The following is a 23,158-nucleotide window of genomic DNA, read 5'->3' as shown; positions in this document are numbered from 1 at the left end:
AAAAAAACAACTGGCAAATGGCTTGGAGAATGTGGGGAGTAAAACCATAAACACTGCATGTTACCTGGAGCAAGGGTGTATGGAAAGCAAAATAAAAATAATGATAATAATAATAATAATGTAATGTAATAAAGTAATTACATAGCAACAAGACAGGGTCAGCACCGGCAATGAAAATCTAATTATTCCTTTGATTCAAATGAAATTTAGTTTGGCATTTAAGCGTCTTTCAATTACATTTTAATGAAAACCTTTTCCAAACAGATTGCAGAATGCACATGGAAACTAATCTAACCTCTATCACCACAAACCACTCTAAATTGAAAAGCTCAAATGCACACTAATTGCAGTTTAGTTTTTTCTTGTGATAGAACTGAAGATGGAACATTACTAACACTGTGGAAAATTCTGACTTCACCCACCTGGATGACAGAGCAGGCCTATCATAGCTAACAAAAACACTTGACCACAATTCTGGCCGAAATATCATAACTCAAACATGGGGCAAAATAATGTCATCTCAGAGGAGCTCAGAGCTTATCACATTCATTATGCCGATCAAAGAAGAAGACTGAGTCGAGCTGTCAGATTTCCCCAAACATAGCCTACAGTGTGGTCTGCTCCTACATGGTTTCTAAATCAATAGCAGACAGAGACCATAAAACATAAAAGCTTGACATATTCAGACAACTAATAGTGAGACCCACCAAAAAAAAGAGAAAGGAGACTACATTTATGTGAATGGAGGAGACATGGAGAAGACAGAGGAACCCATACGATTTCCCCCATTCTGAACATCCATAATAATCCAAGGAGGAGGGAATTCCAGGTTAACTTCTTGGGCCTCTAGAATTGGCCTTTTCAATGAGTGCTGCTTTTGGGCTGCCAAATGCAGATCTGGAAATCCCACCATGCAAGAGCCTTCAGTGCCAAAATCAGACACGGTTCCATCAGAATCAAGATCAATGAGCAAACTAGAGGGCTTTAGTGCCCTTTGTAACACACTGTCAGTTCAAAACTTCAAAAAGTAGTCTCCTGTGAGTGTCTAAATTGGTCTATTGGGGAGAAAGAACAAGAACTAGAGGTCGCAAGCTACCTCAAATGCTTCCAAGCCCCAAAGGTGTAATGAAATATAGTACATGGAAAAATGGTAAATATAATACATGCAGTGTTGCAGTTCTACAAATAAATGTAGAAAAGTAATTCATAAATGTATTCACAATACCACGAAACACGCAAACACCCTTTGATTATTAAACTACATTATGAAACATTTTCATTGCAGTGAATAATGTAAGAAACTTTGGAAACATAATATGCTGCTTAGCCTATTTCAACCATACTGGCAAGGTGCCAGACAAATACAGTGGAGGTCAAAATTTCTGCGCTTCTTTTTCCAACAATAAACAAAATTTAATACAAGATCAGCTGCAGCTGAGTTAAGGGTATTTAATTTCAGTGATGAACGGAATCTAGCTTGCTAGTCAACTAGGTGTTCATTTACAGATACAACACGCATTATTTTAAAGTGACAGTCATAACAGGATTCGTTCAAACAGACCTAAATAAGCATGCTTCGGTTTAACAAAACTAGCTAGTTAGCAACCTAGCTAGCACCCCGTTCGCTATGCGGTGATATTACAACTTGGTACATGAGTATTGAAAAGAACAATGTAATCTTTTGTAAAGTGCAGGGACATTAACTTAGCTAGCACACTAGATGAGCTGTCATTCATTTCACCGTCCTACCAAGATACAGTAGTTAGTAGAATGTAATCGTTTATACAGTAGTTGGTTAGCTAGATGTAAGTAGTTAGCTAGATAGCTAGATAGCTAGTGTATTAATATTTATTAGAAGAATGGTGATACAATAATCGTTCATTTCACCATCCTACCAAGATACACTAGTTAGCGAGCTAGCTAGCTGAGTTGCTACGTGATGATATAAAGATTTGCAACGTGTATTGAGGAGAAGAATGTAATCGTTTGTAAAGTGCATGGACATTAACTTAAGTACTTTTCTCAGTTGAAGACCAAACTTGAGATTCATAGTGAAGTAACTTACGATGTGCCTGAGTGGTCCGCCGTGTTTGTGTCTGCCAAATCTTGTATAAGAGTTTCCTTTTCAAGACACAGGATCGCGCCTCTCGTGGAAGAATTCAGCACTGCAAGTAATCTCATAGACTCCCATTATATTTTGAGATCATATATTATAGATTTTTTTATGGAGGGGGGCTTCGCCCCCACATCTGCAAACTTTATGACAGAACTGCAAACACATACTCCCCAAACCTACCAGGTTTGGTGTGAATAGCTCTTACCGTTGAGGAGTTATAGCCGGAGTTATGTTTTTACAGCATAGGTAGGCTTTTGATCCAGGTACTTCCAAATTATAGCAGATATCCATACACCCCGTGCAATTTGATTAATAAACCCCTGGAGCTACGTCCAGGACGAAATTTCACATTCCCTAGACTTACGACCTGGGAGGCTTATCGTGTAGAAAAACACCTTAAAACATGAGGTTTTTTGTAAATATCAGGGTACAAGTTCATGTCATAACAGACATGCGTACCAAATTTGGTGTAAATCAAACTTATATTTCTATACACTTGGCCTGGGAGAAAAACAGAAGGAAAAAAAAAAAAAAACAGAATGAAAACAATATGCTTCCCAGCCCATGGGCTTGGAAGCATAAAAAGCAGTCCATGTAACACCATTCATAAATCTACCCATAATCTTTGTGCCCTTCTTCCTGCCTCATGCAGGCTATGTATCTAAGGCTGTTTTCACACTTGGCCCGTTTTGCTGGTCCGAACTCGAGTGCGATTATCCCCCCCTCCCCCTGCCCCCGCTGGTCTCCTTTCACATTACATTTTTTGGTTGCGAACCCTGGCCCATTTACATCATCAACACATAAGGAATGTGCAGCTTTTATTTACCAATGTCGCTAGGCAACGATGCAAAAGGGAGGCAAAATGGAAAGCCACACTAGTTTTCTTATTTGTCTTTTTGTTAATATGGTGTCAGCACCAAAATAACCGTGTTCGGGATTTTCACTATGCCATAAAAGCGAACAGTGTGGCTACCTGCAATTATTTCCCGAATAGTTTAGATGCAACAACTAAATAAATTACACGTCATCAATAATGTTTACTTCCTGGTTTTAGATCGGATGGCTTTCACACCAAATGCGAACAGCACTGGACTTCAGGTGAACCATACCCCAGAACCCCATTTTCTGGAAGACTCGGGTATGGTCCCTAGCGTGCACCCGAGTTCGGAAACAGCGTTCACATCAACAAAATGAACTGAACTAATGACTCAAGCAGACTCGGGTCCACACCAAAAGCTCTAGTGTGAAAGCAGGGGCATTCAAGGTGCTGCCCATGTTAACTATGACACAATAAAATGGAGCAGTGTTCACTATGGCTAAACATTAGTAGTTAAAAACATGGCTATTATTGTAGTAGCCTCCTTAATGAAAACACGAGGGAAGGCAACCTAATGCACCTGGCAACTTTAATCACCATTCAGCCTTTCAATTCATGTCACCAGAAGTCAGTGCTGCAAGTCTAGGCATTTCTATAGACACTGATATAATGCAAAATAGCAACATCTGTGAGGTCTCTGTACGGCATTTTCATTTGATTTCACAGAATGGCAGTCCAATAAAGTAGGGCTCTGCTTTAGCGGTCCAGAGACCCAGTGTGATTGTTAATAGTCATTATCCCCGTGATTGGAAATGGTCATGGTGTACCCTTGAGCAAAGTACTTAACCTGAATCACATCAGTAAACAGCCAGCTGGGTGGATGGATAATATGCTAAATGGAAACTATGGAAGCCCCCATTGAGCAGGTCACCTGTCATGCAAATAAAAAAAACATAATAAATGGGAAATGTTCCTTTAATGGCTGACTTTAATTTCACTGTAAACAGTGCAAAGATTGCTTTAGTCCACATAATCATTTTTGATAGATCTTTGATAGAGTTATTAAAGACTGGCATCACAAAATTTTCCAGAACAGAATGTCTTACCTTTGAGCATTGAGTAAGCTCCATAAACCTCCATACATTAGAACTTTAAATGTTTCTGGCATGAACGTTTTTAGGTCAACAACCTGTGAAATTGTCCTTTTCCAAATCATAGATGAGACAGATTATTTTTAAATGGTTTTGACAGGCAAATATGGTGCCGACAGCATGCATACAGGCAAGTGCACACACACCATGTCCATACAGAGACGCAAAACAGGGTTGTGGTTTCACTCACTGAAGAAAAAAAAAAACCTGTACAATTGTACTTTCAGGAAAAAATGGTTTTATGGTAGAGGACAACATGTAGCCAATTATCAGCTGAGACGAATCATGTTTCAAGGGGTATCATCAGTACTGCTTTTTCCAATTCTCTGAGGCATCACTGCAGAATCTGCAGTCACAGATCCAGTGGAACCTGACTTTATCCTGCAAAAAACATCAGGAAAACAAACCTCCTAGAGAGGCACTCCAGCAACAGCTGTCATTTAGAGCTTTTTATAGCATGTTAGCAAAATGCACTGCTAATACGAAAACAACTTACGAAAAGTTCCTTTATAGGGAATTGTCTGCTGAATTTCAACAGCTGTAATTTTAAAGCAGGCTGGCCGAGTTGCTCTGATGGCTGTCATCTGTGAAAAAGCAGCCCTTCAGATGTGAAACAAAGCAGCAGGCAGCATGCCTCATGCTCAGCGCTCAGCTGAACTGCGGATTAGTGAGGAGTCTATCAGTACCTGGGCCACCGTCAGGGAGACCTGGCTGTCTGAAAGCAGTGTTACCTAGGGCCAATCCACACCCTCCCTCATTCTGCATGAGACATGAACTGAATACAAGAGAACTAGAAAGTACTGCAGAGTGTCAAATCAATTGTTTTACTTTCTCACACACACAAAGTGCCCTCTTGCATACTATACAGTGAAGGGAACGCATTTTTCAATGGGCGGTAATATCTTGCACGTTCTACACAAGGAGTTCATTTGTCGCTGCAATGAAAACCAGACAGACAATCTGCCTTAAAGCAAGACACAGATTTATACCACTGCTCAAATCCACTCTTCACATGTTAATCAGCTGACCGCAACAAGCGCCTGTGGTCCTAGAACAGCACAAAATACAAGCATACCTTTGCCAAAGTTTCACAAGGGAATGGGGATTATAGCAAACAGCAATGCACTTGCTCTTGTTTTTGAAGAGGCTCTGAAATTCAAACATAAATTATTTTATTTTAAACAGACTGAAAATTGAACCATTTTAATCACTGTATCATTATATTATATTATGCAGGATTAATTAAAAGTGCCCATTAAAATGAGTCACACACCATGCTATGTAACACAATACAAAAGTTTCTCCATTAATTCTGATTCATTAACTTGTGCTTTTGATCGACATTCAACTCTCATTCTTTTATTGAACAACTTCTGCTTTATTTAACACCATTCCCATACCATCTTGATGAAAGTACTGTAGGAGGGGCTTGTGCTTCGCCACCAATGCATTGCATGCAAAGTTTCAATCTGTAGGTTTCTTGTGCAGAAACTTACTGCTTTTCATGAATGCCTATAATAGACCAGTTCAGATGATAACTGACATCTAGGCAAGCTGTAGGCGATGCTTTGTAGAGCCCAACAAATAAATCGGCGTGCCAATATTATTGGCCGATATGAGCTAATTGCAGATAAACCTGTATCAGCGTGTATAACGGCCGATAAATGACAATTAAAAACGAAAGGGAGAGACGGACGGATGGATCCTTCAACCATGTTGAGTGTTGTCGTTGCGTAGTTTGCCACTGTTGCCAACACACGTGTTTGGAACGCCACAAATCACAACAATCTGCTGACCCAAGCAGAGTCGAGCAGAGTAGCCCACAACGGAGATCATCTGTGTTCATGGTAAACAGATAATTGTCACGTGAAATACATTACTTAAATAGTAATAAATATCCCCCATGACTTCTCCTCTTAGCCTAAATAAGCCTGACAACGTTCATGTCAGCCATGCCTGGTTTTGCTGCAGTAACATGAAAGCCGGTACCATCAGTCAAAATCATCAAAATTACGTTTAACGTTACGGTAGTTGAGTGGTGTAGGCTAAGCTGTTGACAAACTTGTAGGTTTATTTATGAAACAGTGTGGCAGTTCTAGTGAGTAAACAAACAATGGTCCTATCATTTCTCCCTCGTCACTTCTAAAAATTCTCTGGCAACATCGCTTTCAGCAGCTTATAACGCTGTTCACTGCTAAATTAGGTTACCCACAAAGCTAGCTAATGCCATGTTTATAAGTGCAATACCGCTAATGTTAATGAGCGGTTAAAATATAACGTTTAACTTATTCTGCCTAAAGGAAGCAACGGTAAATACATCTGTGAATCACATGTCTGTAGTTACAGTTGGTGCATTGGGAATTAACCCTTTCGCACGTACGGCCACACCGGTGTGATTAGCCGTTTAGCGCGTATGCTAAAACTGGTGCTAATTTTAACTTTGAGGAAACAGTAATTTAACTCTGAAAATATAGCTAACTAATGCTAACTGAAAATCAATAAAGGCGAACTACGAAATGCACTTTGTCAGCACATTCTTGTACTATATTTATACTTTTTAACTGCACTATTAAAATGTGGAAATATATACCATCTCAGCTTGGGCGCCTGACATCCCTCTCACTCACAGCAGTGAACATCACGGTGATGGGAAAGTAGCCGGCGATCGCCGAGGTCGTGCTTTGGGACGCGGATGGAGGGTTTCGACTGACCCTAGCCTAGATGCCATGCTTCTCTGTGCTTCCGGACAGGCGTGAGACCATTTTTAAATATCGCGGCTCCATCAGCAGAGATGGCGATGGGAAATGAAAAGTAGCCAGCGATCACCTAGTTCCTACTTTGGGACTCGAACATAGGGTGTAATGGTTTCGACCGACCCCTAGCTAAGCTTGTCACCCTGGGAGGATGCTAGCTGCAGCGATGCCATGCTTCTCTCTGCTTCCAGTGGGACGTGAGATCATTTTTAAATACCGCGGCTCCGTAAGTAGTGACGGCCATGAGTGTACAGGATGGGTTAAATGCAGAGGACAAATTTCGTTTCAATGTATGTGAGTACTGAGAAATGACAAACAAATTATAAATATAAATCTTACAAATATAAATCTCAAATCGTAAATTTGTTGGAGCTAGTATGCCGTTCCTGTGCTTGTACGCTTGTTTCACAGCGCTTTGCCAGGTGTTGTCTCCGTTTCGGAGCCTATTATGAGAATTTATGTAGGTCTATAACTTATCCATGATAAGAAAAATTGTCACAATCTGTTATTATGTCACAAAAAGTGTATAGATAGGACCTCGTTCAACCAAACCCCTCGGGATTACAAACATGCATAAAACACACCAAAGCCCCCCCAGCCGAAGCTTCGAATATTTGCTGTTGATTACTACCGAAGCTCCGGAGCCCAAAACTGGTATTCGGGACAGCCCTAGAACCATGTAACGTAACACGCGCACTACATGGCATAAGAGATCAATTACGTGTGAAAGGATTAATCCAGAGGGGACACATAAATAAACGTGAGTCGAACAAGTATCTAACATGGCTTGGTAGCCAAACAAAGTTATCTAACTTCTCTTTCAAACATGTAGTGTGAAATCCCAAAGTCGAAAGTCCTCGTTGCAGACAGCCATGTAGCCTAGTATTAGATGCACTCAACGGAAACATTTACTCTAGGTCACTGTATCAGTTGATGGCATGATGTTTTTTTTTTTTTCTTATTCATCAAAACTTTAATATATTTTGTTGTACTTTTGTTCAAAGCACTATTCATGACGATAAAACAAGTTTATTTTTAAACTGCATTATGTCATGTTATCTTGGTGAGGACTCTTAAATAACCACACATAATGTTAGGGAAAATCTTTGTTTATGTTATGCATTTCTGGGGAAAAAAAAAGAACATACACCGATATAAATTTTAAATGCTCAAAAATCGAAATCGGTATCGGTCAGGCTCTAATGCTTTGCGATACTTTTCCTCCATGACACTGCACCTTACCATTGGATTCTTGAACCATCAGATCTTTCAGAGGAGGGAAAAGAAATGCCAAGGCTACAATAAGCTGGCTTCTATGGTTCAGTTTCTTCAGTGTGTGTTGCAAGCAAGCACGGAATTCATCTTAAGTGCTATCAATGTGCTGCTAGCATGGACTCTCTCCAAGAGTATCACCAAGGACAAAGAAAACACAGTGAGTAATGCCCTCCCCATTTACTGGGTCCTGCTCTGAGGTGTGTCCTTTAACCTCCTGCACATTCACTGTGCACTGCCCGGTAACTGGAACCCCACTCTCATTCTCCTCAGCACTACCCCAACACATGACTTCTATGGTCACTTCCAGACCACAACCGCAGGGACTAAAGACATCTTACTAGGCTAAAAAATACCCTGTAGCACTCAAAGTCTGATAATGCAGCTATGCTGAACAGCATTAATTGCATCTGAAGGATTGCCGCCTTCATAATGAGTACCAGCAACACATTAAGTCCACACTTTCACATTTATAGTGCTGCACATATAAAGGCCTCCCAATTGAGCCATACAACACATGACAAGTGTCATATGAACAGTGTGATTACACAGGGATGTATGTTAACCACTAAAATGAGGTCTCAAAGTTGTTTCACATCTGCGTGAAGTAAAATTTCGGGTCACCCCTTGTCAACAAAGCTCTCAAATACATATACATGCACAGGTATAACAGATCATTCTGAAGTGTGGACAGAACTAATGCATTTGTTCCAAATGGAGTACAGATACTGTATACAGTTGGCCCTTGGATGACATACAATGGACTGAGGTTCTCTGCATGTAAACACTGCTTCAAAACAATTACTTTGCAACAGACAACTGCATCACTGTGTGCTGAAGTGTTGAACAAAGGCTCAATGAACAAGACCAATTTGCAAACATGGTTGCAAAAAATGTACCTTGCTACATCCTTACAGACATGCCTGACCAAATTTCATTCAGACACACAGAATACATTTCCTTTTCATGACGGGAAAAAAAGAATTCTGTAAATGATAACATCTTCAATTCTGTACAACGAGCAAGACAAAAATGTGACCGTACCGCGAAATGACTCATTCACAAACCGAAAAGCCGCATCCTCTCTCCTCACTCTTCTTACAACACTACCTCCAAAAACACTCAGCCGCCTCGCTCGAGCCAGCCATTGGCAGGCAGCCAGCTGGACACCAAAAGGGGCTTTTCCTTCGCTCCCGCGCCCCCTCATTCATATACTTACTCTTACACCAATTCTATTTATAGCTGCTGGCGAGAGACCAACCACAACTCAACCGCGTAACCACAGCATAAAAAATAATACGAGGGCGAGGGGGAAAAGGAATGGGAGTACACGTGCACCCCTGATTACAATGACTTTGATATTACTAGTGTTTGCCAAATGGAGCATTCGCACAGAGAGGGGATCTGAGGTCATGCTCCAGAGGCTCCAGACGGTTTGCATGCAGCTAACCCCAAAATGGCCGACCCTCGTCTGCTCGACGTACCGCATTCGATTACTCTGCAGAGCAACATTTGTTTTTACGTTTATCTGAGCGTTTTTGACAGTGTGACGACATGTTCCCAGCCAAAAACAAGGTTTCCGCTGTTTCAGTGAGGAATGCGAAAAAGCAACACCTGCACAAAAGAAAGGCAGCTTAATGCTACACTAAATTAACAAAAAATGATTTTGAATGTAGGCATTTTACATAATATGTAAAAAGACATCCATAATATCCAGTCACTTTCATTGTACCAATTCTGAAAACTTTTTTTTTTCATGACCAGTGACTGACAGAGGGTGGTCAGCACAGCTAGAACTGAATATATTGAGTCCTTTCAGCCAGTAATAATGTAACAGAAGAATTCTTTTCGTTGTTAGGTAATGGATCACTGAAAGGGAGCAAGCCTTTTGTCTGAGAATAAAACGGTGCAAACAATAGCAGTAATGCATCTCTCAGACTATTCTGTCACTATCCTCAATACACGTAAGCAAAAAAACCTAAATACATTTTTTGGGTTATTGAAAAATCGATGACAACAAAGTTGTTTCAGATCAGCCTGTTGCACTCTCTACCACAATATCATAATGCAGAGTCAAATGATTGGCCAAATATTCAGTCGATAATAATCTTGGTAGAACAACTAATAAAATAATCCTAGCATTTTCCCTTGCATTCGTTTTGTTTTCACCTTTATACTGGCGAATCTTCTCCCAGAATCTCAACTACGAGAAGCAAACGCTACAACCCTTACAAAGAAATAGCTGGCTTTTGTTGGATGCATTTGACACGCCAAGGCGGACTCTTTAAACAGGGGCCCCTCCGTCGCTCACCCCTGTAAGTGATCACACAGCTCACGCTGCCGCTGACAGGCACTGATGGGCCTCCCCACACCAGCTGGCTAGGCCTTTTTTTTCCATGACAAAAGGGGGGTGACTGCTCCCCCACCCTGCCCTGCCCCGTCAGCACAGAAAAGGCTCTTGTTTTTGCCATATGCATACCGTCGGCGAGGTCCACACTCAGGCTCTCACTAAAGACAAAAGAACCCCACCTTATTGTCCTCTGCACTGATTTATAAATACCATTAACATCATATCCAGTGACACTGTTTGTGACATTATTTTCCCCTAAAGGAATTTAGAGTCATCTTTTTAGGCGTGCTAAAAATAAACTTTGATGCCACTGGCATTGAAGAATTTCCTGAAATTTATTGCCGGTGAACTGATTTACAAAATCACATGCTACAGAACAACGCAGGTGCAGCAAGTCAGTTCACCTAAGGCATAAGGGACAAGACTCACCAAACCCTACTGTGTAAAGTTCTGAGATTTACTAAACAAGCACTGTATAAATGCAATTCCTTATCTGTGTTATTAGATTTGAATGACAAACACTGGCTTCTCACATACATTGTGCAGGAGAGGGCGGCTCTAGTCGAAACCCCGCTGGTTGCCCACGCCAGCTGGGCGATGATATGGGAGAGGTCAGCAGGGAGGCCCCTGGGTCACATCCCCACTGACGGAGGAGTGCAGATTAACACCCCACACCTCCATCTGGAGATGGGAGAAAGGAAAAGGCGCATCTGCTCCACAGAGCCAGGAGAAGAATGCTTGTGGAGTTGTGGAGGGCCGGGTGTGAGTGGACAGAGACCACGCACAAAGGGGTGGGTCCCACTCACAAGGAAATCGGGAGCGTGAAACTTAGACGGGGGAACCCCGAGTCCAACAGCAGAGCCCATACGTTCTCATTGTCTGGAGGATTATGTGTGATCAATGCATGGGGAGGAATTGGGTCATTAGCATGCTGTGAGCAGACAGATCGAGAGGACAGCTGTGAGGAATTGTCCAAAAGAAGCCGCCATCAGCCCAGAGTGTCCACTATTGTCAATGGAAAAAGTGCATGCCAAAATGAAGCAAATTCTTGTGAGGTCTTGACACATAATTCACCTATATCATTTTAGCAGATGGACAAAGAAAAAATTAAAGAATCGCACCTATTTGGCATGAGTGTCATAGGTACACTAGGACACAGTGTACTCTCCAACTCCACAGCGGGTCCTTCTCTGGTATGCTCTGTGAGTTCATGCCCATGTCCATGAATTAACTGTCAAGAGCCGATAATGGCGCAGCTTGTAATTTGTGCAACGACTGACACGGCACACCTTGCAAGGGTTTGATGCCGTACGGCATTCCAGAATTCAATTATTCTTCCATTCAAGATCAACTTCCCCTGGCTCATTGCACTTTCCTGAGATGCCCCTCATGTGCACACACACAACTGCATGCATTTTATCACACACCTCTAACTGCAAACAGTTCCCCTTCTCTGCTCTGTGAACCATTTACAAAACCACTCTTCTTAGCACAGCCACACGCTAGTCAGAGCCTTTCATTGTCATGCATTTTAAATTGTTTTGGGGACTTTTTGGGGATTCTTTTGGTGATGAATGCAAGAACTGAAAGGTAAAATCCACCACATGTCAGAGGTAGACCATCTCAGTACCCAGGCTGCAGTGGGATGAGCAGGATTAAAAAAAAAACGCAAGTAAAATATGGCCACAGTGGCCACCAAACTCCCCCACCTTCACCCCACCCCCAATCAGCTCCACAAACAAACCCACATGACCCAACATACTCAGAACAGACAAACCACACAAAAGGAGAGGGGTGTGGAATTCCCGGGGGGGGGGGGGGGACTGAGGGGCTGCTCCTCTAGACAGGGGCCCCCCGACTTCTTCATTATCTTCCGCCTCCTCCAGACAAACGCCCCACAATGCCAGCCCCCCATGGGCAGGAGAGGGCTCTTTTTAACTTTGTGAGCCATCAATCCCACACTGTGAGGCAATGCCCACAGACCCCCCCAGGTCAACTCTGCTGTCCACAAAAGAGGGAGAGAGGGGATGTTGGCTGGACCGGGGGCTTGACTGACGGCCACTGAATAAGCCATCCTTCCCACTGTTTGACTTGGAGCGCCGCCGTCACAACCTTTAGCACAGAATCTGCCTGACAAGTGGGACATATGCAGAGAGGCAAACAGCCTGGCCAACAGTTCACCACTCACTCATATATTCCACATTATCATAGGACAATGGCCAGGAGCAGCTGGCAGTGGTAGCAATGTTATGGAATATGTAAAGCTGGCCAGGTTACAGGCACCCAGGGCTGTTCTAGAAGAGTTCTCTGTTCTCTGAGAGAATAAGCCCAGGGTCAGACATAACAAGCACTTGTTAATCTGCCTGATGGGTCACTGGTTTAAGATTTGGAGCTGGTCTGTCCACATCAACACTACTTGGGATTCACATTCATAGAGAGACATTTCCAGAAACCCATAAGGTAAACTAAGGATAATTTATTTAGGAAGAGACCATGTGCCCCCAGTCATGAACCCCATAAGGCCATGAAGCTAAGTAAATAACCTGGTACATGCAGAAGTGATCAACATCTCCACCTCCTTTCCCCCTCTCATCAAAAAGACAGTTGCCAAAGCAAACCTGACAATTAAGAGGACTTTCTGCACCAATCAAGCTACTGAGGAGGAACTGTCAAGTGATCAACAGCTATTGACGTGCAAAAATTACACACCCTCATGTGAGCCCTCCTCGTTTGTTTTTTGAAAAAGTCACCCAGTATTGACAGCTGAAACAAGAAGATTGCTTTAAATCCATATTACACATGAAAAATCTGTTGTGCACCTGTGACTTCTGGTTGACAGGACCAAAAAAAGTTGAGATATTAGTTTTCCAAAACAATCTTAATGAATGCAGATATCAGACTTTCTTTACATCTGGTAAAACAGGCTTCACAAGTTTCATGATATCACATGGTTTGGTGGTCACCAAAGTCAATGGAAACTCTAAAAGTTAAGGGCAAAGGCCATTCTGGGTAAATTTAATGTCAAAGGTTTATTTTAAAGGTAAATAATTCCATCCAAGAGAAACAAATTGCAGACGTTTCTTTGCATTTGTCTATTCCTATGTGTACCGTTACCTCAGCTTTTAAAGAAAGGAGTTAACTTTAAATTCAGTGACCTTCTACACCACATTATTACATTAAGAGTGTGGCGAGATTATAAAATCTATTTTATAGCTTGTTTTTCTCACATGTATACACACACAGTGGAGTAGTGGAATGCAGTAGATGATGCAACACTGAGTATTTATACTGTGCCTCATGTGCAAGTATATTTACACATGGTAATATTTACAGAGCTCTAATCGTTTTGGAATGTTTGACTAAATCTCGTGTTCATTACCCTTTTAAAAAAATGTTGAATTTTAAGTCTGTTCAGTAAAATCACTTAGAACATGGTCTGTGGGAGAACATGAATCTGCCACTTATAACACACTTTCAATGGGAAAACAGGAATACATGGACATTATGAATGCTTGTGTGTGCTATGGGGCGCTGAATGTAACAGACCTTTTTTGTAGACAGAATGCCTTCTGTGCTACAAAACGCATACATTCATTATGAAACCATGTAACATCGTAACGTGTTTCGTCCACGAAAAACACAAACGCGTTAGCATTGTGTCCATGAAATATTGGAGAGCACATACTTTCACTCACAGAAAACAAAATGGATGATTCCTGTCATGCACTGAATTGACCGTTGTGCTTTTCATTCTGTGGACAAAAGTAATTCTGTCCACGTAACAGATGTCCTACACCAGCATTTATGCTTTTGTGGCACAAAATGCAGAATGCACTATACTATCATCATTCCGTGCCATTGAATGTTCATTTTGTCCACTTAACTATTTTGCTATATTACTGAAAGCATGATGTGCACAAAAGGGATTTAGCACAATATATTCCGTCCACGAAAGCAAAGGCTGCTTGAACTTTCGTAGACATCAGTGTTTTGCTATCGTGGACAGAATGCCTTCTGTAGAAACGAATCAAATACAATCAGCTACTTAACAAAAAAAAGGAAAATACTATGTGACATAACAGTCAGAAAATCATACCAGCTGATCAAGTGATCAGGTAGGGGTTTCACTGTAGATAGATTTACTTTGTAGACAGACAGTCTCTTCATGGCAATGATGCAACCAAATAACAAGACTGTCAGCTAATATGTGCTATTCACATTTCCACAGGAGCGTGAACTCATTCAAGTAACTCAACTGCAGCTGAAGCAGAACCAAAGAGTCAACACACCACCTTAAACATGTGACCTGCATTCAGTAGCACGTATTATTTCCATTTGAGCTCGTAACAAACTCCATAAATCACACCTAAAACAGCAGGTGTCCTAGCCTGGGGGCCTTTAATATTGTGCACAACACAGCTTAACACACCAAGATCATGGTAAAGTAAGAAATGACATGCAGGCAATTCCATTGAAGTGGCTTCACCTAGATAAACCTTATCTCAAACAGTGGGCAAGACAAACATGGCAACAGATGTGCATTTCTTCACCATGCCCGAATTCCGAGCGCGGACAGGTGGCACCTCCCAGCCTGCTCTGGTAGAGGCGTTTGCAACGCCCACAGTGTGGTTCTATGAGAAAAGGAAAGTGCACTCGACTGATTTACAGAGCTTCATTTGAAGGCTGTGCACAGACCACACACAATCAGAAAAAAGCAAAGATGTAATGAAATATGGTAAATCTATGACCAATACCATTAAAGAATACATGAAAGTAGCTCTAGTGTCCGCGGAAGGGGTGTGTCTGAGGTCCAGATTCTCCCTCCTCACTTACGATAAATCAGCCAATCTGATGTAATATTAAAAAAATCGATTTCCATACTTCTTGGTTAATTCAAGAGTTTGTTTAGTTTGAAGCCCAAGCTTATCAAGAAAAATGCAGGAAGATAATGATGTGAAGTGCAAGTGCAGTTGGCAAAATGCTTCTTATCAGGGAGACACTGCCCGGGCAGTGACGTAAAGATGCAACTTATTCACAGAAGTACACCACTTATCTTTAAATATCGTTCGGGTAGAGAAACGTTTTGGACAGTTCCTCTGTTGACTAGACAACACTTCAAGGAACACCCTTAACATGCTATGTTATGCTGAAGATGCTCAGTCACCAACACTGTGTGCTCCATTTGCTAAGCAACAAATACAACCATCTCACACACACGTTCATATAGACTGTTAAACAGTATGGTGCCAAGACATAACAGCTTTGGCCAAAATGTCTGTAGCTGTAAACATATGCACATCATTATAGAACAGATTGTGTTTAGATTATTTTGTCTTACTACAATATTGGTCCATGCAAATGATGCAACTGTTTAAACACAGATTGTTTTAAATTCCCCCAAATGTTGACCAATTTAACGTGGTACATCCAATACCCAGAGCAGAGTACATCCAGAACCATTTATTATAGGGTGTGTTCACATAGGAAACCGAAGATGCAAACAGAACACCATGGAATTTTTGGCTCTGAAATGCATAGCGTACATTCATTTCAAAAGGTGCTTATCTGATTAGACTGTAGTCTTCACTCATCTTATAAGGAAGGGCTCCCTCTTAACTGTGTGCCAGATCAGTAGTCCTGTAAACATACTCCATGAGAGACAGTCTCCATGCTTATTTGTGGATTGTCTTAAAGCTGGACAATGGAGTATACATGTGAGTTAATCTACTCATCTACGTCTACAATTAGAAAATAGAAAAAGGTACCGCTGTCCATGTTGCAATAATGCAAGCATTTTTGGTATGAGTATCAACCTACAATGAGAGCAGGTCCTTGTGCTAACTCACAGGATGATTATGTGTGAAGAGACTGTCAGGCATTACACTGGTACTCTTTGAATCACAGAACCGTTTTATTTTGTACTCACTGCCAGGGTGAGGTTGCACATCTTGGCCTTAAATCCAGAACGCAAAGACAACTTCACATTTTCATACGCAAATGCAACCTTAAGAATACTCAAATTCCACCTTAATCCACTCAAGCATGGACAAGGCCTCCACTGCTTTAGAGATGCAACTTTTTACCCTACTTTACTCAGTGCTTTACAGGATTTCCACTAACAAGTCATAATTCTTGTATAAACTCTCCAGACACTCAGCAGAGATAAGACCCAGCCAAAGGCCAGAGGTACATTGTGTGTAATATTAGCAGAAAAATGAAAAGAAAAACTTCAATGTCCTTTGACTGCTGCCCTGGGAATTTTGCTCGTGTATAGTTATTGTGATTCATTCTCTGCCGAGTTTGGCTGACCTTTCTCTTTGTTCCAGTCCTGCATTCTGAGAATCTGCCTCCCTAAGAGGAAACTTCTCTAACATTTCATCTTGATTGAATATTTACTTCAAAGCACAATGGGGTGGGGGTGTTTTCTCCAAATCAGAGTTCAGTGCATTTAAATTAACAGTTGGCAGGTGCAACACTGTCACATTCGATACTACTGCAAATAAGGTGTTTTTTGTACTATCTAGACCCTATTGCACCTTCCTCAGGTCTGTTCAGCACATTACAATTGGAAGAAGCACCTGGAAAGTCATGGATCCGAGCACTGCTTTCAAGCTAGCTTGCCTCTCATGGGCCTCAATGCAGCAAGAACACAGATTTAGGTATGTTGACTACCAGAGGGGAAATAAGGTAATTCCATCAAAAACTGCTCTAAAATTGGCTCACAGGGCTGTATTTTTTCAATTTGCAAACATTCTGAGATTATGTGATTCGATACACCACTAAATAGCTAATTACTGCAATATAGTTAAGACACGAGTTCAATCTAGATGTGTGTCCTGATTGCTTTAGACATTCAGTGACCCACATTAAATGCCTGGACTCCGGTTACCCTCTCAGCTTGGCTGGTTATTCAGATTCCGTACGTTTCCTTTCAGATTCATAATGTCCTTAAAACCTTTTTTAAGAGACAGAGGCCAGGCTGAATCACAGCATTCCTTATGCTATTCTTTTAATTCTGCCTCAGCCTTCACTGTAGCAGCTTCCATTTCCATTAGGAAATGCACAGCCATGCCCCGCAGACCAGCCAATCACAATCAGTTCACAAACGACAGCTTTAACACAAGCCAAAGCATGAGCACCCTTGAACTGAAATGCCACTTGCACGTGGGAGGAAATCCTTACAGCTGCAGGAAAGGATCGTTCCTGCACACTTCTGCATATAATAAATGTACATTAAATGACATAAGACTCAATGTGTCAAATTGCAATGGCTTCCACAAGACACCTGAACAGGCATTTCTAAAAAGGATTTAATGGAAAAACGTGGTTTAATACTCCTTCTCCCAGAGGCCAATTTTGGCAAGCAGAATGCTTCAATCATACTGTCAAAGCCCCAAGTTGCCTGACAATGATGCCTTAAAACAATCATGCACAAGTACCTTTCATGGTTAACAACCACTTCAGAAGCTGAGCAGATCCATTTAGCACAGGACATTTCCATCCATGGTTTTACGGGCTGCAATGGCCATGTGGTTTGGATCTCCAACCACCACCCTAAAGAAAAAAAAGTTCTTCTAAAGACTTCCAAATGGTACCCAAAAATTGTCCATATTTGGCCCTCAACACAGAGACAGATGGATTGTGGGTAATAAGCTTGTGATGGACTGATGTCCTGTCCACACCTGTATGTCAGGTCACTTCGCAGAAATCGCTCTGAACCACACACACTCTTTGGTCTGTGTGTAACGAGCACTCATTCAATTCATTCAATTGGATTTCCTCAAAAACCCTGAAGCACAGCTGATACATGGTGGGCCTTTGGCTGCATTCTCTCCATGAGTGCTGTCCGCTACACTGCATGTAAATACATTTTACACTACCACATTACATAAAAACACGACACACTATACTATATCAAAACAAACATAAGGATATGCATAAGAGGCAGGATGCTGCTCATTCAAGGTCAAAACACAAATACAAAAGACAGTCTTGGGAATCTGCCTTCATATAAATGTTTGTCACGTGATAAAGAAATTTAAACAATCAAAACAAATCACTCACTATCAAGCATTTTCTCTGTTCTGCGCTTTCATCTTCATGTGAAGCTGGCAACTGTCAGGTATTTGCTGTATATAAGCATGTGTTTATAAGGTGTAGAGTTAAGGAGGGCAAATGCTCTCTTGTTCTCTGTCCTACAAAACAGATAAACCATCCATTCCAACCCAGACTGCTGCTGAAATCAGTATGCCAGTCCCTGATTGGCTTCTTCGATAATGTCAGCAGTTAACTGTTGAAATTTGAGTAAGATGCTTAGGGAAAAAAAGAAAAAAAAAAAAAAGGAATGTGTGGTAATGGGCCCGGAACGCAACAAATGGTGTTTGGGTCTGACTGCTGGAACAACTGTTTACTGGAGACAGCCCGCTTCATTAAGATTCACAAACACAGCACTGCTATGGCGGATCACGTTATCTCAATTCGAGACCATTCAGTCAATCAGTTCTGGTTTTGCTGAGATCTAACTTGCCATGAACGATCACCCATAGGATAACTGAATGGGGGAATTTCGGTCATAAATAACGGGAACCTGATGGCTTGTGGCCCTTCTGGAGAAATATCAGAACTTTTAAAGCAAAAAAAGATATGCCTGTTTGTGTGGACAGTGTTGTTTTACACACTACTGATCTGTGTTCCACAACAGAGAAGGAGGGAAAAAATGCGCTGTGTCTTTAAATCCCAGCTCTTACTGAAAGCTGCCCATCCCCCCTGGTGCCACCCCCTACTCCCTGCCCCCTCTGTCAAAGCCAAACGCAATGAAGAAAATACATTGCCACAAAGCCACTACAGCATGCAATGCATTTCCTCCACTCTTTTTTTTATGTTTATGATCAGGAGGCAGGTGTCATGCTAAAAACTTGTAACCACAAAGCAGGCCCTTCAACCACACCCACACCCCAAGCTCCTGTACAAAGCCATGTGGCCGAACCTTTGAAAATGTGCACACTGTTAAGATAGACTGTTGTTACAGAACCAGCAGTCATGTGATAAGGAGGCTATTACAACATCAGCCCCATCCCCCATCCCCCCTCTCTCTCCCTTTTCCCCACCCCCATCCTCTCCAACACACACAACCATACACACGTACACACACACAGTGAGCAAGCATGGATTCTCAGGGAGAGCTGATCCACATTTAAGTGTGTAGTTATACGGGGGGGGAGGGGTGGGTGTCTCACAACAGGAGTGAGCATACACATTCACTACAGGAGACCTCAAAAGCCCCCCCACCCCCCACTGGACTATGTGATTCGTAGCTACACGATCAACATCTATATTTGACAAGTGAATGCACCATACTTTGTGGGCTCAGTGTAGCTGGGACCCATATTTTAAGGGCTCTTGGCAAGGGTGATATACAAAACATACAAAGATAGAGGGACCGGTGTTGTCATGACACCGAATTCTATAATATACCCATCGTAGCATAATGACAACAACAAAAAAGAATTATCAATGACAAAACATTCAGTTCCTACGTCCCGTTTAATGTTTTTCTCCTGCTTTCATAGAATCATTAAGCAACCTTAACCTTAAAGGCACGTTAAATATTTATACATTTCTTTTGTCAAACAGGCAGGGAGGAACGCCAGGCACACTATGTACGGCAGTGTTCCATGTCCTTACGTGGCATCGCTTTAAACATGATGCATCGCCATTCCAGCGAGCAAGGCTGAAAAGCCATTTGTTCAAGATGTCTAAGATTTTCTATGCAATTTTTCATTCTCGGCAACAAAACACTGCGCATTTTCAGCACCTAATTTAAAGCTCTGCTAAGATGTTTACAGAAGTAATTGCAAAGGAACTCGTGCATATTATGTTTAATACTGCAGTCGGAGGCATAATGCCTCTACTAGGGGGTGAAAATTAAATGCAAATGCGATTTCCATTAGCATTATTGAGTTGCATAAAAGAACCAATAAGCGTACAAAGAATGAAACGAAATGGAAAACGGACTGAATAATTGAAAGGGATTTTCTTTAATGTCTTACAACTTTTTTTAAAACCACGAATGCATGTAAATATGCAAACATATTGTGAGGAGGGAAGAGGGGACTCGTGTATGATCGGAAATGTTCCACACCTACCGCGGGTATTATTTCAAGCTAATTAAAACGTGCACTTATTTACAAACACTTCGACAACGTTGTATAGTAGGCTACTAACCCCCCACAGCAAAAGCATTGCATTTTTCATGAAGCACCAGACAAAGAAAACACCACACATGGTCAAAAAATTCACGTGGTTGCTGTTGTAAACATTATTTAGTCTGTGCACAACGTAAAAGAAAACGCACATAAAAATAGATTTCGCATTTTACCGGGGTGCAATAAAAAGGCGACAAATAATTTTTACCCAATATACATGTGTGTGTGTATATATATATATATATATATATATATATAAATTTAATCGTGTTTCTCAAGTCTTTGCAGAGCACAGGTAACAGAACCAAAACATTATACACATATGTACCATTTCTACTGGACAGCAACAACAACGCTCCCCCTTTCAATAAGGTTACAAACACGGGAAAATGGTACGTGCGGGAAAACAAACTCAGTGCACTGCACAGCGTAACCAGGGTAGCAAACAAAACAATGTTTATGGTTACATTGTTGCATATTGCACTTGCAGCGGGGCAAATGGATACGATTCGTTGCATGAATTTCACTTCAGCACAATGAAAACACGCACAAAGGGTACTTTTCTCACCCCTACCTCTAAGCACCCCTCCCCGAAGTCGTCAAAACAAGGAGGCAACCGTGCAACAAAGCAGACGCTAAATTGCCCAATAAATACCTTTTACGCCCTCTAAAATGACGGCGATGTTAAGTGTTGCTTCCTTGGGAAAACATTAATGCACACAATTTTTAGGGATGCCCATCGATACCAGTCCAAAACTGTACCATAGCACTCAGTTTAAACAAGGGAACCCACAGTCATGAAAACTGAACAAGTAAAGAAAAATCGTCATTAACTGGATGCATCTCAGGAAACATTCGAAGCAAACATGCTGAGACAAATGTGCAGTCATTAAGCGAACGAGAGATCGAATTCCGCACTTAAATGGAACTAGCTATTATTAGCAATTAATAATAATTGCGTCATTTACCCACAATGTCGGTGTCATCAATGCTATCAAATGCAATATGCAAAAAAATCTAGTGAGTGGTCCTTTGATGCACGTGGGAAATTCAAAATTTTGAAAAGTCAAAACATTCTCAATCCATTAAGAGACATTTAAATGAGCATTTAACCACCGTCGGCTGAAAACAAATCACCCCACCTGACCGACCAACAAACCCATACACACAAACATCGTTAACCTTTAATTCATATTTAATTTGCAAGACGCTTCCCTCTGCTGATGTATCTAAATATAAATGTCACGAGGTTTACCAAAGCGAGCTAGAAATAAACTTTCATGAAACTTGAGTGTAATAAATGTGACCATTCATAAAGCAGGCAGTGGTTGGCTTGCCATTGTGACCAAATCTGAATTATAGTACCCATAATACCTCAGACCGTTTTACTGAAACGTACTAAAACTAAAATGAACTGAATACAATATTTTAAATGAACACAATGGGTTTAAGCATGCTACCCATTGGAGATCACATTCATGATAGCTACCTAACAAACCAGCCAGTCAGACAACTTAATATAGGTGAAATAAATACATCATCTCAATCAAATTTACCACAGACAAAACAAATAAAGAATTGATCACAATTAAAAGTGTTTACAAGATGGCAACTAACTGTTAAGAAAACCCACAAAGATGAACAAATTATCAATAAACTGACCAACCAATTCTAGTCGCCACCTTCCCCCTACCTCGTATCGATTGCTATCTATAGCTATGTTAAAGAAATGAAATTCCATCTTGGGTTTGTTCAGGAGTTCGTCCATAGCTGTCGCGTTTCATTTGCTTTACACGCTATAAATGTACTCAAAGGACCCGGGTAGTAAGCCAAAAAAATGAATAAAGAGTGCTTACCTGCACAAAAAGTTCCCCAAAGAAGTGCAAAAGTGAGCCAGGAAGCAAACATATTCCTTCAATAACAGACAAACACACCAGATTTTCCCCTTTTCAACCGTTTATCCTTTTCGAACATTTAAAAAAGGTGATCAGTACAACGCAACGAGCCAGTGACCCCGGGCCTCGGCTGTCCACCGCACCGAGAGTTTGCGTTGCTTTTGTGTGTAGTAGCCCCAATGCAACAAAATTGCACGGGTGGGAAAGAAAAAAAAACTTTAAAATACAGAAAAATCCATTTGGAGAGAACTGGTTCCAGATTTTCTATTGGGTAAGAAAGGAGAAACTCAGCCGTTAATGTTGATGCCTTTTTCTCGTCTGATGTGCGCGTTACCCTTTTCCCCTGAAACACTAACAAGCCACAGAGGCAGGGTCTGAAACTGACACGCAAGGAACTGAACGGAGTCCAAAATGGCTTCTGTGAGCAGCGGCAGCGGAGCCAGTAGGGAAACCCGGATGTGTTTAAATACAAAGAAAGGAATGCAATCAGGGGCATGGGCTATGGGAAGTGCAGTAATGTTATTGTTGGGCTTGCGGTGGCGATCTTGCAAGGCAGATTGCCAGGACACCGGAATAGCTGAGGAAACGGACGGCGCTAG

The 23,158-nt window shown here is 41.5% G+C and overlaps 1 protein-coding gene across 1 annotated transcript in view; it reads right to left on the bottom strand.

The window, feature by feature from the left end:
- The window catches only part of LOC118771112 (activin receptor type-2B), a 49,250-nt gene extending 26,308 nt beyond the window's left edge, over nucleotides 1-22,942 (bottom strand). Inside the window, exon 1 of the mRNA XM_036518989.1 lies at nucleotides 22,521-22,942. Coding sequence (XP_036374882.1) covers nucleotides 22,521-22,572 — 52 coding nt within the window. The 5' untranslated portion in view covers nucleotides 22,573-22,942. The remainder of the gene's footprint in view (nucleotides 1-22,520) is intronic.
- Nucleotides 22,943-23,158: the final 216 nt, after the last annotated feature.

The sequence above is a fragment of the Megalops cyprinoides genome, chromosome 24 (genome assembly GCF_013368585.1).
Source record: "Megalops cyprinoides isolate fMegCyp1 chromosome 24, fMegCyp1.pri, whole genome shotgun sequence".
Classification (NCBI taxonomy): Eukaryota; Metazoa; Chordata; class Actinopteri; order Elopiformes; family Megalopidae; genus Megalops; species Megalops cyprinoides.
The sequence above is the reverse complement of the archived record's forward strand: the minus strand, read 5'-3'. Positions and strand labels throughout refer to the sequence as shown.